General features: G+C 44.2%; 1 protein-coding gene across 1 annotated transcript in view; it reads right to left on the reverse strand.

Moving 5' to 3' along the window:
• LOC111159917 (phospholipid-transporting ATPase IB) overlaps positions 1 to 13983 on the reverse strand; it is a 585941-nt gene that overhangs the window by 49423 nt on the left and 522535 nt on the right. Inside the window, exon 34 of the mRNA XM_022522597.1 lies at positions 1708 to 1796. Coding sequence (XP_022378305.1) covers positions 1708 to 1796 — 89 coding nt within the window. The remainder of the gene's footprint in view (positions 1 to 1707; positions 1797 to 13983) is intronic.

Consider the following 13983-nt stretch of genomic DNA (forward strand, 5'->3'; position numbering starts at 1 on the left):
ATCAAGATAGTTGAATTAAAATAGGCTGAGAGTAATTCATAGTCACATTCCTATTCTCAATCGCTATAAATTGTAATGTGATCTGATGTAGCCAGTATCATGTTGGATTTACCTAAAACTAACCTGTCATGTAAAATTGAAGAAATTTAGCAAGGTAATATAGCGTGCCACAACTGGGCTATGTGCTACAAGAACAAATAACAGAACTAGCATTTTGTTTCAGTGCATTTATTAGATTAAGAAAACATCTTTCCTGGCTACAATAATTTCATTTTGAAGGATTCCAATTCAGCTGTTTATAGAATATGGTTTTAGCAGATAAAAGGGAAGTATTGGTACATCAAGGCATTTAATAAATTAGAATTATTTAATTTTTTTAAAACATTTTATTTATTTATTTGAGAGAGAGAGAGACAGTGAGAGAGAGCATGAGCGAGGAGGAGGTCAGAGGGAGAAGCAGACTCCCCGTGGAGCTGGGAGCCCGATGCGGGACTCGATCCCGGGACTCCAGGATCATGACCTGAGCTGAAGGCAGTCGCTTAACCAACTGAGCCACCCAGGCGCCCAAGAATTATTTAATTTTTGCTAATAGTTGCAAAACTTAGTGAAGAGAAAAAAAAAAGCACCCCAAATATGTGCTATACAATTCTCTCTCTTCCTCACTCTCTCTGCATTAGGCATCACTGGTTGTCAAGATAATGCCAAAATGAAGACTTTTTCAAAAAACACCCTTAACTGTCAGGCAAGAACAATTCTCATTGAGTGTGGGAGGAAGGGGGGAGATAAAAATGAAATCTGATGTCTTTTCCTGGAAGGTTTGGATTAAAGTCTCAATTCTCTACCTCAGGGCCCCAAAATAATTATGCTTTGCCCAAAGTAAAACCAATCAAGGAGTCTCAATTTTCAGGGAAAGTTGGGAACTGTTTGTAGGAGGAATCAGCCTACCCCAAACAAAAATCAATATTATCTCTTTTGGAGTCTTCCATCTCTTTCTCGTGGATGAAATTAAAATTAACATTATCTTGGAACTTAGTTGCTTAGCTTACCTTGTGCAGAAGATATTTTGGAAACAATGTATTCCGGAACATATAAGCAAAAACTGAGCATGAATTATTTCCTACTTAACCTACATTATAATTTCATCTTTGTGATTCTCATAGACCTGTACACTGACACTCTAAATAAATCATATTTGAAGGAGTTCTACTGTGAATTATTGGGAAAATGAAGAATACTTCATTCCAAGTTATTTTCTAATTTGAAATGACTTACATATAGACAATTTTCGTTTAAGTCTAGGATTTAAAGCCAGTTTATATTTGTGACTGCTTAGGCATTAATTTTTTATATAAGGAGAAATGAATTTTGAGTTATGCTTCCTAAACCTGATGGAATGAATCTGTACTTAGAAACCCTACTTTAAAATCATGTACAAGCTTCATACCTATTGACCTTTACACAGCCTGTCTTAGGACTCCTCTTTGTCTATATTCTCCTATCGAGGTGAAGCACAGGTTAAAAGAAAAAAAGAAAACCACAAGAAACCCAAACCCCCAACATCCTTTACATCTGTTGCTGGCAGGTAGCAGAAGACCTGTTCCTTTAGAATATCCCACAGCATGAAATATCCTATGGTCAGGGTTCATGACAGGTGACTGCAAGGACAGATGAGCAAGACTTTGGGTGACTACGTCACTCTTCACTTACGCTCTCCAGGCTACATCTTCCATTAAACACGCTGTGGGCACCAGAAATAATCCCAGCCAGAAGTGTGCAGAGCTCAGGACCATTGTCGCCTGCAAGAAACAGGAGTGACATGTGTGTTAATACTTGTTCTTTCAAAAGCAGATGTAATTTAACCAATGTGAAACATTCCATGACACAAAAACGACAGAAAGCATTAAATTCAACCACAGTGAAAACATACACCTAAGAAGGACGTCAAAGGGACCTTACGTAGTGAGCACCTATTGATCTCCATCAGCTCTTCCCCCCTTTTATTTTAAAAAGTGTCCCTGTCTCCCTCTGTCTATAAAGTGCTTTTATATAGAGGGTCTGGTCAGAATGTTGACATCAAAACCCTCTTTTAGAGAAAGCTAGAGCCAGACTCCTCTATTAGATGAACTTTACTGGGCTCCTCACATCTACTTGGCCTATCCATGAATTCATGTTCCTTCAATGCCCAGTCACTCATGGAAGTAGTACCTTAGTGTAAGACAAGGTGATTCTCAACACCCAGAAGAGGAAAAGGGATGGTTATCATCTTTGCCCTCAAGGAAACTAAAGTTGTAAGTACACACACACTCTATTGTGTGGTATTATCTACAGATTATCTTTGACTTATGATGGGGTCACATCCTAATAAATCCAACATAAACTGAAAATATCCCAAGTCAAAAATGCATTTAATACACCTAAACTACTAGACATCATATAATTGGGCAAAGCCATCTATTACAAAATGGGCTTTTTGCCGGGGCCCCTGGATGGCTCAGTCAGTCAAGTGTCTGCCTTTGGCTCAGGTCATGAACCCATGACCCATGTCGGGCTCCCTACTCAGCAGGGTGTCTCCTTTTCCCTCTCCCTCTGCTATTCTCCCTGCTCATTCTCTCTCAGATAAATAAATAAAATCTTTTTAAAAAAATAGTCTTTTGTCCATTTTATAATATAGTACTGATGTGGAAGAGTGCACGGAGATTCCTCAAAAAATTAAAAATAGAAATACCATACTGATCCAGTAATTTCACTACTGGGTATTTGCCCAAAGAAAACAAAACACTAATTTGAAAGGTGTATACACCCTTCTATTTATTTTAGCATTATTTACAATAGTCAAGAAATGGAAGCAACCTAAGTGTTCATCCATAGATGAGTGGAGAAAGAGGATATTGTGTGTATGTACACATGTACACAATTACTCACACACAAGAAATATTATGTGGCCATAAAAAGGAATGAGATTTTTGCCATTTCTGGGCCTAGAAGTTACGCTAAGTGAAATAATATAGAGCAAAACCAAAGGTCGTAAGTGAAAGCTTACATGTGGGGTTTAAAAAAACAAATGAACAAACAAAAATAGAAAAAAAAAGATCCATAAATACAGAGAACAAATTGGTGGTTGCCAGAGGGGAGAGTGGGTGGGGGATGGGCAAAACAGTCTAAGGGGAGTGGAAGGAACGGACTTCCAGTGATGGAATGCCTAAGTCATGGGGATGAAGTGGACAGCATAGGGAATAGAGTCAATGCTATAGTAACAGTGCAGTACAGTGACACAGGGTAGCTACACTATGAACAGCCTTGTCCAATCACCACCTTGTACACCTAAAAATAACGTAACGTGTGTCAACCATACTTCAATAAAAAAAGAAACAGAAAACAAGACTGATAATATAATAAAGTGTTGTGTATCTCATGTAATGTATTGAATACTGCGCTGAAAGTGACTAACAGGTGGCTGTCTGGGTGCAGAACGGCTGTCAGTGTGTCGGTGATCTACCCTCTTGGTGATGTGGCTGGCGGGGAGCGGCCAGCCCCCAGCATCACGAGAGAGGATTGTGCCATGTACTGCTAGCCCAGGAAGAGATCCAAATTCAAAATTCCAAGTATGGTTTCTACTGAATGCGTATCACTCTCACACCATCATAAAGTAGAACGATCGTGAAGTTGAAAGTCCATCTGTCAGGGGCCATCTGGACACTAGACACCGTGGAATATGGTATGGATCACGATCACATTTTATGGGCTTTCAGAACGCTAGAAAGCTGGTAAGACTTCTTAAAGAAGATAGAATGTGAGATGTGTCCAGAAAGATAAACAGGATTTCCAGAGCTGAAGAGGGGAGGGGGGAGAGCAGTTCCAAGAGGAAGGCTGAAGGACAGGCACTGCCTTTGATGAGATTTACTTGTTCCTGGAATGCTGAGTCACAGTCAGTTTTGGGTGGAGGGTTTTAAGAAATAGAGTTGCAAGGCCAAGTTAAATGTCAGGCAAGGATTTGAAAAGAGAATTTAAGGCAGTAACAGAGGGAGGGATAACTTTGCACTGAAAGAAACAGGGGCGGGGGCTTCTAGAATCCTTGGAGTTCGGCTTCCAGTGAGCACGGCCAGGAGCATGGAGCTGGCAAGCTGGCCTGGAAGAGTGGGCTACTTAGAAAGGGGACCAAAGTGACAGAACAGAACACTTTACATTCCTTGGTTTGCTTTTCTGGACACCTCACCATGTAGTTCTGCTGGAATAGACAGGTTTTGCCAGAACTCATTACGAAGTGGTACAAAGCTTTCCAAGGGTAGGCGGGCAGTGGGGCTGAGGCACATGTAGGGTGGGGGACACTTGAAGGGAGTTGGTAGGGCTGAAAATCAAAGGGGGCTCAGGGCAGCCCTCTTCAAGTGCAAAAGGGTGGGGTTCACCCTGATCCCAGTGTGGCATACAAGCTTCAACTCTTTCTCTGGTCTCTGTCTTCTGTTCTGGGGGTCCGGCCACACCCACCGAAGCCCTTGTTGGGCCATCTGACTGCACCTGAGCAGGGCTTCTGTCTCTGTGCTTGTCCCCATAGCTTCTCCGCCTGCACCGCAAAACCCATGCCTGACCATGCCCATCTTGTCTTTGAATTCTGGCATATAGCTCAGGGTGGTACTCGAAACTTGACCACGATGACTCTGAAAAGCAATGAGGTCTGGGGCAGAGCCAAACTCTACCCTGGCATTGGACTTGCTTTCATTTTCTAAAACAAGAGTGCTGGTTTTCTGAAAGAGCCATTTTAAACCTCAAAACTATGTGAGTATATTGTGGCCCATGGATTGTATCTCACCAAGTTCATCCTAAGGAAATGAGAAAAGATCAGAAGTAGCAAGTGTAAGAATATCCACGTAGTGCTGCTACCAAAGAAAGAAAGAAAGAAACATCCAAGAACACGGCTTAAGCTATGGTGGTCCCTACACACAGTGGGCCTCTGTACAGCAACGAGAGTGGGAATCGTATTTGTCGACGTGGAGAAAGGTCATGTTATACCGCTAAGGAAACCTCCTGGGCCTGACACCTCTTACAACAGACCTATCACGGCAATGGGGAGAGCAGCGAAACGGCATAATTAGGCCAAATCTTGAAACTGAACTTGAGATGCTATGTCCTGATATAATCCCCTGCAAGTTATCATGTCTTTAAGTCTTAAGCATTATACACATATCTATATATTAATATAGATCCTAACTTTTGTGAATCCTGCTCTAGCATTTCTTTACCTTTCACAGACATGTTCTGGGACTTCAAAAACAATGAGTGGTCCTGGCTTTGGGGGACTTGAGACTACCACCCCCTTTCATAGGGCGTGCTTGCGTGTGCAGGAATAATGCATGGAATGGCACAGCAGGAGGAGTATGATTGCTGACTACTGCTGACATATCTCTTTGGCCATCTCGATCCACCCCCCCTTTTTTTAATCTACAGAAAACATGTCTTCCTCACATGAAAGAAACATTTACTTCAAGCCCACCCTCCTTCCCCCAACTCCCTCTGTAAGTCCAGCCTTCCACCGACAGCCCTCTCGCTTCCGGGCCAGGCGGTGTGGCCAGTCCAGCCGCAGCACTGAGAGGGGACCTTGAGTTTTGCTCATGGCTCCACATGCCTAGGGTGGTGCACGGTCCCCAGAAGGTGGACTCCTTTGAGCTACACTGATGAGGCTACGTCCTTGATCATATGCTAGGTATACTGATCAAAGAGTAGGGTCATTTAAAAATAACACTTTATAACAAGGTACTACTTAAAACAGATATGAAACTGGGAATTTTAGCTGCTGAGGGAAGTCAGGACAATGAATTTTGAATTGCTCTGTTGGAAATAGGAAGCCCCCTGTCAAGTGAACAGAAGTCAGAGATTTTAAATATTGTTTTGTTGTTGGTTTTTACAACTTGGGGCTGAGAAGATTTCCTGTATATAACCTAAAGACATGTCTCCAGAAAGGTTTCTATAATTTTTTACAGAATGACCAAGGTCCCAAGTCCTGAAAACTCCTTTAAGGCCATAGCTTTAGTTACTTAAATTTAATTACATTTTTCTTATTCTCTTAGCATAGGAAAACAACAACAACAAAAAAAGGGTTTATTGAGCTGGTCTGGGTGACTTAAATTACCTTCTGTCCTCACCCCTTCTAAACACTACTGAGGTTTTAAAAGCATCCTCTTGCTGTGCTACTGGGAAGAATGCACCCATCAGTTAACACATCTTTATTAGCACTGACCTGAACCAGTCAGGTGCCAAATGCATAGGAACCCACTGTGGGTAAACTGAGGCTCAGGTGGATGAAATGAGTTGACACATTAGGACACGAACAGGGGGAGCCCTGATAGGACTGGAGGCTTCTTTGATGGTAATGAGCTCCCCAGGACAATAGTCAGGTTAGACCAGGGATATTAATCAAGGACACCCACGATGAGATTGACCAGGGATTAGTGCTTTCGCTGCTGCTACTCATCACACACACACACACACACACACACACACACACACACACACACACACGAGCCCAGGTCTAACCACCCAAGAAAGCAGTAATAGATGAGAAGTTTCGTTTTGTTTTACTTTTTAAAGATTTTATTTCTTTTTGAGAGCACACGCACAAGCAGGAATGGGGAAGAGGCAGAGGGTGAGCAAGGAGCCTGATGTAGGACTTGATCCCAGGACCCTAGGACCATGACCTGAGCTAAACGCAGACGCTTAACTGACTGAGGCACCCAGGCATCTGAGAAGTTTTAAAAAGGAAGCAGAAGTAACCAGAGCCAGGTAAGGGCAGTCTGCACTCCCAGTGTGGGGCACAGGGGAAACAATACTGACCGTGGAGAAGGGGGACAGCTCAGCTGCTGGGAGAAGGGACTAGGATTTCTTCGCACATCACTAAGTGCCAGGCCTTCCCATTTAATCCCTCACAGTTCCCATGTCGCAGAAGAAAATTTAACTCTGCAACCCCCACCCCCACCCCAAATTTGCTGCCAGATTCAAACACATGTTGCTTGGCCCCAAACCCTATTCCCTCTCCCCAGCATGAGGAATGAGGAGCTTTCTTCTTCCCCCACCTGCCTGTGTCGGGGCAGGAGACAACATCTCCAAGTGCAGACATGGCACCTTGCTCCAAGTGTGAGCCTGACTTCGATTTAACACCAGAAACCCAGGGCACCAAGTTCAAAATGGAAGTAAAAGAAAACCTGGACCAGTGTGTGTTTGAACACTATTTGCTCTGGGTGACGGGGCAATAGCGGACATGTTTGGGAGCGGCATACCCCACCCAAGCCTGGGCTGGGAGGCAAGTGTGCCACACAAATCCATCCCCCACGGGGAATTCTCAGAGCGTGCGGAAACCTGACAGGTGTGGACTCCACAGTGCAGCGGGAAAGAATTTCCCGTGGCCCCATAACCAAAGGAGTGTGGCCGCACTCACTTGCCACAGGAGAGAGGATGCAAATTCAGGCTGAAATTGGGTTTCTTTCCTGCAGTCGTGCATGCCCACTCATCCCCTGTACAAGATGCCAATGACCTGGTGCCAATTTTAAGCTTAGTTGTACCGAAACGGGGAAGACATATCTCGGCAGTCTTCAAAGGAACATCCTCTGAAGATTACCCTACCAAGCACTCTGTAAAGGCAAAGGCATTTTTAGAAAAACCACCAAGTGATGCCAGAAGCACCTTCATACCGGGGCTAACTCAGAAACTACCCCACATGCCTGATCCTGATATTTAAATGCCAATTCAGTGGTATTTCTTGGTCCACCTGCACAAAAGGGGATTTGAAGCTAAAACCTCCAGCCCAAAAATCTGCCGCCTCAGACTCCCCCTGAAATGCCCCGATGGTGGGAGAGGATAAGTAACCACCTAAAAATATCATTCCTACAAATGTGGAGTCATTCAAAACAGAACATATAACAGTCTCTTTTTGACAGTGGGCTTCATCATCATCATTATATTATTATTATTTTGTTACTGAAGCACAAGATTGCCTTATCAATGGATACTACTATTTTGAAACACTGAAAAGTTTGTGGTGGGTGATTGACATGGTCACATGATATGGGTTTTTTCAAAAAGCATCTGCTTCTGCTCTTGAAAAAGTATATTCAACCTCCAGGAGGATAAAGGAATGCTTGCAGGGGGCTATAACTTAAACACACTCAAATGCACAAATCTTAAGGTTTTAGTTCAGAGTTGTGACAAATGTATACATCTTTATAAGTACACCTGTATGCGCCAACAGAATATTCAGTCCCTGCCCAGATTCAGCACTATAGTTATTTTGCCTATTTTCGAATTTAATCTAAATGGGAAAGTACTCATATTTTTGAATCTGGCTTCATTCACCTAACATGGTGCCTTTGAGATTCATCTATGTTCTCGTGTGTGTCTATAATTCATTTTTAAAAAAAAATTTTTTGAATAATATTCTCTCACGTGAATATGTCACAATTTGTTTAGCGAATCTCCTATCAATGGACATTTGGGTTCCTTCTAGTTTGGGGCTGTTATTAAGTATAAGGCTGCTCTCCACATGTTTGTACAAGTCATTTTGTGTGCGTATGTTTCTGCTTCTGTGGGGTACACACCTGGAAATGGGGTGGCTCTGTCATATGGAAAGTGCAGGCAGACCTCAGAGATATTGTGGGTTCGGTTCCAGACCACTGCCATAAAGTGAATATTGCAGTAAAGCAAGTCGAATGGATTTTTGGTTTCCCAGTGTATATAAAAGTTAGGTGTACAACTATATTGTAGTCTGTTAAGTGTACAATAGCATTATGTCTTAACAATGCACATGCCTTAATTTAAAAGTACTTTATTGCTAAGAAATAACTGATCTGAGCTTTCAGCGAGTTGTAATCTTTTTGCTGGCGGAGGGTCCCGCCTCTGTGTCAGTGGCTGCTGACTGACCAGGGTGGGGGACGTTGAAGGCTGAGGCAGGGGAAGGAGTTTCTTAGAAGACAACGATGAAGTTTGCTGCATTGAGTCACTATTCCTCTCATGAATGATTTCTCTGTAGCATGTAATGCTATTTGGTAGCATTTCACTCACAGTAGAACTTCTTTCAGAATTAGAGTCAATCCTGTCAAACCCTGCTGCTGCTTTCTCAGCTAAGTTGATGTAAGATCCTAAATCCTTTGTGGTCACTGCACCAGTCTTCACGGCATCTCCACCAGGAGCAGATTCCAGCTCAAGAATCCACTTTCCTGGCTCATCCATGAGGAGCAGCTCCTCGTCCATCCAAGTCTGAACATGAGACGACAGCGGTGTGGTCCCATCTTCTCGCCCCACTTCTAACTCCAGTTCCCTTGCTGTTTCCACCACCTCTGCAGTGACTGCCTCCGCGGACGCCCTGAACCCCTCCAAGTCCTCCAGGAGAGGGGGAACCAACCTCTCCCAAACTCTAGTGAATGTGGATATTTTGACCTCTTCCCATCAATCATGAACGTTCTTAAAGGCATCTAGAATGGTGAATCCTTTCCAGAAGGTTTTTCAATGGAGTTTGCCGAGGTCCATCAGAGGAATCAGTTTCTATGACAGTGAGAGCTTTTCAAAACGTATTTCTTCAATAAATAGACTCGAAAGTTGAAATTATTCCCCGATCTGTGACCCAGAGGCAAAGTAAGCAAATGCTGTTGGGAAAATGGCATCCAGAGGCTTGCTCAAGGCAGGGTGGCCACAGACCTTCAGTTTGTAAAAGGCGCAGGATCTGTAAAGCACGAGACGAGGTTTGCTTGTATTGATTACCCTTTAAGAAATGGCCCACGTGTCTGCTGAGGCAGCTGTATGAGTGAAATGGATGGAGAGCATTCCTCTTGTTCCACATCTTCACCACATTTGGTATTGTCAGTAATTTCTATTTGAGTGGTTCACTGTGGTAATGACATTGTCCTGTGGGGTCTACTCTGACAAACATTATCATCATCACGTGGACTACTTAGACAGAAGCCACGGGACTGGGGGGCCTTTCCCCAGTGCCTGGCAGGGCAGCTGTGACAAAGAAACTCTGAAGCCAACACAAACTCCACTCACCACACTCCATCCCCACCCAAGGGAGGGAACTCTTATTTCAGGGCATGTAGAATGGGGTGATTTTTTAAAAAATCTGTGGAAAACATTTAAACTCTTATTTACTCCCTACTGGGTAAGGAGACAGCACCCAATTTTCCCAAACAGGCTGTTTGGGAAAGAGAGAAAGGTGAGGATTGACATCCTCTGGATTATTAACTTATCCTTTTCCAGCTAGTGGTCATTTTGATTTCCCATTTTGCTCCTTAGCACCCCATTTTAGAGACCACTGATTTCCTGAGGCGGTTTTTTGAATGAGAAGATAATTCTTACCACATAGCACGGGGCCTGATACACAAAATTAAGGCAAGGAAATAAGCTATCCCTGTTCGGAAATGTGGGACTCATGTCCAAAGTGAGGTCAGGTTTAAAACTGGTTGTGTATAATTTTAAAATATGCAGTCTGTACTCTCTTCTACCTTCGAGAACAAAAGAAGTGACATTCACTGAAAACATGCATGTAGCCTCTGTCTTCTGTGCTTTGGGGCAGTTGTCCTGCAGGGAGTCTGGGGAGGGCTGCAGGGACACCATGGTACCAGCTCTGACTCTCCTTCTGTAGAGGTGGGCCTGCTGGTTTCCAGAAATTATGCTGTGGGTCTGAGTATCTGCGGTACAGTGCTTATTTCGTATGTTTATAGACAATTTCAACAATTACTATTTCTAGATTGTGATTCTCATGTGGTTGCACAGAAAGGCAAAAGAGTCACTGTGTTGTCACAGAAAGTCATCCATTTTTCTGAGAGAAAAATTCGATGCCTCACAGTTACAACTACTGTGGTAATTTGGAATATTGGGTTCAACATTAAGGCGCAGTATTTAGGACAGATACCAATAAAGATGGCCCATCTCACCTATTCACCATCTGAGTGACAGGCCCCTAGAAGAGAGACAAGTGTCCCTCATCATGATTATGAGTAGTTGGCTCCTGACTCTAGAAGGTTCAGAGACCCAGGGGCTGGCTCCTGGTACAGTGAAAGCTGCCCTCTTGTCCTTACAGAGCCCAGGGCTCTGGAACAGAGAGGGGCTGCTTCACTTCACTCATTCCTTGGCTGCCTGGTGTCAGAATACACACCCTTGTGACACAGCCTATGGGTCACCTGCTCTTCCTATGGTAGAATAAGAAGGTGTTTCACTCATTCCTCCTCCCACAGAAGTGGATGAAATCAACGTCTCGAATCAAGAGCTTGGCAGAGGGACTGCTGAGGAAGGGCATCTGAAAGACCAAAGAGAGTGAGCAGCAGGTGTTTCTTGAAAAGCTGAGGGGCTGGGAGGGCTTCTGTGTGGGGCTGGATTGCACGGTCTTCAAGACCACTGTCAGCCAGCTTTGGCTGCCCTAACAGCATGCCAGCAACTGTGGGCACAGACCGCAGACATGTATCCTCAGAGTTCTGGAGGCTGGACATCCGGGATCAGGGTGCCAAAGTGGCTGGCCTCTTGTGAAAGTTCTCTTCCTGGTCCGTAGAAGGCTGCCTTCTCACTGTGCTCACATGACATGTGTGTGTGCGTGCGTGTGTGCGTGTGTGTGTGTATGTCTGCATGCACCCATGCAAGGAGGGAGGAAATGGGAGAGGGAGCAAGCTCTCTGATGCCTCCACTTATGAGGGCACTGCTCCCATCACGAGGGCCCCCACCCCTGCCACATGACCTCATCTAAACCTAATCACCTCTCAAAGTCCCCATCTCCAAATATCATTACATGAAGGGTGAGGGCTTCAGTATATGAATTCTAGGGGGCCACAAACATTCAGTCCATAAGAAGCACAGACAGTCTGCCCGGATGCGAATCCCAGATCTGCCACATACTCTTATTTAACAACCATGCCTGTGTTTCTTCCTTTGTAAAATGGTAAAAATACTTTCTCATTAGGGATTCCCTGAGGCCTAAATGAATTAATAAATGTAAAGCACGATAAAAAGTGCGCGGCACATGGTAAGTACTAGACACATTCCTATAACTACCTACTTCCTTGTATGATTTTGAGATAAGCCCAAATCTTACTTGGATATCCTAGAAGTGGAGAGTAGTGATGCAAGTGATTCTTCAGTGAGCTTTGAGGACGAACTGGGTGACAAGATTCTGCTGCAACTGTTGGGAGGTTTACCCACCACTGCTCTCAGGGGGGTGGACGGGTTGAACAGTATGATGCAGAATTCCCAAATGCTATTGCAAATAGGTTCCTTGTTGGTGATGAGTGGCAAGTGTTCACAGTGAAAATAGCTAAGAAGTGAAATAGCCAAATTCTATTCTTTCTGCTCAGCTATAAGCACTGCTCATTTGTGCTCACTGCCAACAGGGTGCCTTCTATTTTTAACCCATCAAGGTGAACTTCCTATCATGACACCAGGCCGGGCACCGCTCTTATCTTTACAGAACACTACTCAGAGCATGGACTCAGCTGTCGCTCGACAATGATGAAAGATGTCCATTGATAACTTTGTGCCCGAGTAAAAAAAAGAACAGCTGCTAACTGTTCGTGAAAAATGATCTCCATGTGGGTGCATGTCAGATGGCTAACTATGGTCCCTGCCTGAGTCCTGTGTCCCAGGAAGCTGGGGAAAATTCTCAAGCCAGACTCTGTTAAAGAGCCTAAGCTGCTCCCACGGGGCTGAGTGAGTGAGCTCTCTGCAGTCATAGAGAAGTAAGCAGCTATAGAATAAGCAGCCCACAACCATCCTTATCCTTAGCACAGATGGGAAGGAATTCAGAGCTGGAAGATCCTGGAGATCGTGTTAGCCTACAGGTTTTTCTGTGGGCTCTTTGGTGGCAGGAACCACAAACTAAAAACATAAAATCATTGTTTGGGAGGATGATAAAAACTTCTGCCCCAGGAGATGGCCTTAAAGTACATAAGGCTGGCAGCCACTCATGTGGAGTGACAGGGGTGACCCTAGGAAGGACTGTCTCCTCAGCTTGTGCACTTGAAATCAGCGAAGAGGCAGACAATGGGAACTGCATAATTAATACACTGTATACACTCTCACACATATATCCTAAATATGAGACATTTTATCTCACTGAAAAGTCCTCATTAATCACTCCTTTGTGCATTTAAAATACCTTTAAAAATGCTAATATGTCCTGGAAGATTTGTGTAGCCTAAATTAGAGTAAAAACCACAGGATAAATAAGACATATCATCTTAGATCTCTAGTCTCACCTGAAGATTTGAAAAATAGATCATTTCATGTTAAAACCAAGAAAAGAGGATAAGAGGAAGATGGCAGCAGAGCAGGAAGACCCTAGGTTTGTCTCTTCCCACAGACACAACTAGACAACTATGAAATCATCCTATATACTCCAGAAATCGACATGAAGACTGGAAGGACAAACTCCACAACTAAAGGTAGAGAAGAGGCCACACTGAAGAGGCTAGAAAGTACAGAGATATGGCTTGGGAAACAGATTGTGGCCACTGTAATGGGGAGGGATTCATGGTTGCAGAGGACAAGAGACAGACTAGCCCACAGGGGAACGAGCACATGGAGAAAAAGAATCCCCAGAGCAATTGGCTTGGGAAGCTAGAGGGCTGAATTTCATGAATTCTTGTAATCAACAGGGATTAAAGTTTTGGGTTTTAAAGATCAGCAGGGTTGGTTCTAGGAGAGCTCAGAGGGCACTGTGCTGCTCTTGGAGAAAAGGCAGGGCAATAGCCCACAGACATATAGTGTGGAAGCAGGGATCTGAAGAGCCCCTGGGGCACACAGTGGGGAGATTACTCGCTCATCTTGGAGCACATCCCAGAGAGACAAGCATTCATGGAGAGACTGCTCAGAGAACAAAGGAACAGGCCGGTGCCATTTCCTTCCCCTGCCCTCAGCATAAGCCCAGGGCCACCTGCAGGAATCAGCAGAATGCTGACTCTCACTGTACTCTAGTGGAACACCTCCCCTCAGTCATGCTCCCTCAGTCCCAGCACGGTGCCC

Source organism: Enhydra lutris, unplaced genomic scaffold (assembly GCF_002288905.1).
Source record: "Enhydra lutris kenyoni isolate GAN:26980312 unplaced genomic scaffold, ASM228890v2 scaffoldscaffold71, whole genome shotgun sequence".
NCBI classification, from domain to species: domain Eukaryota; kingdom Metazoa; phylum Chordata; class Mammalia; order Carnivora; family Mustelidae; genus Enhydra; species Enhydra lutris.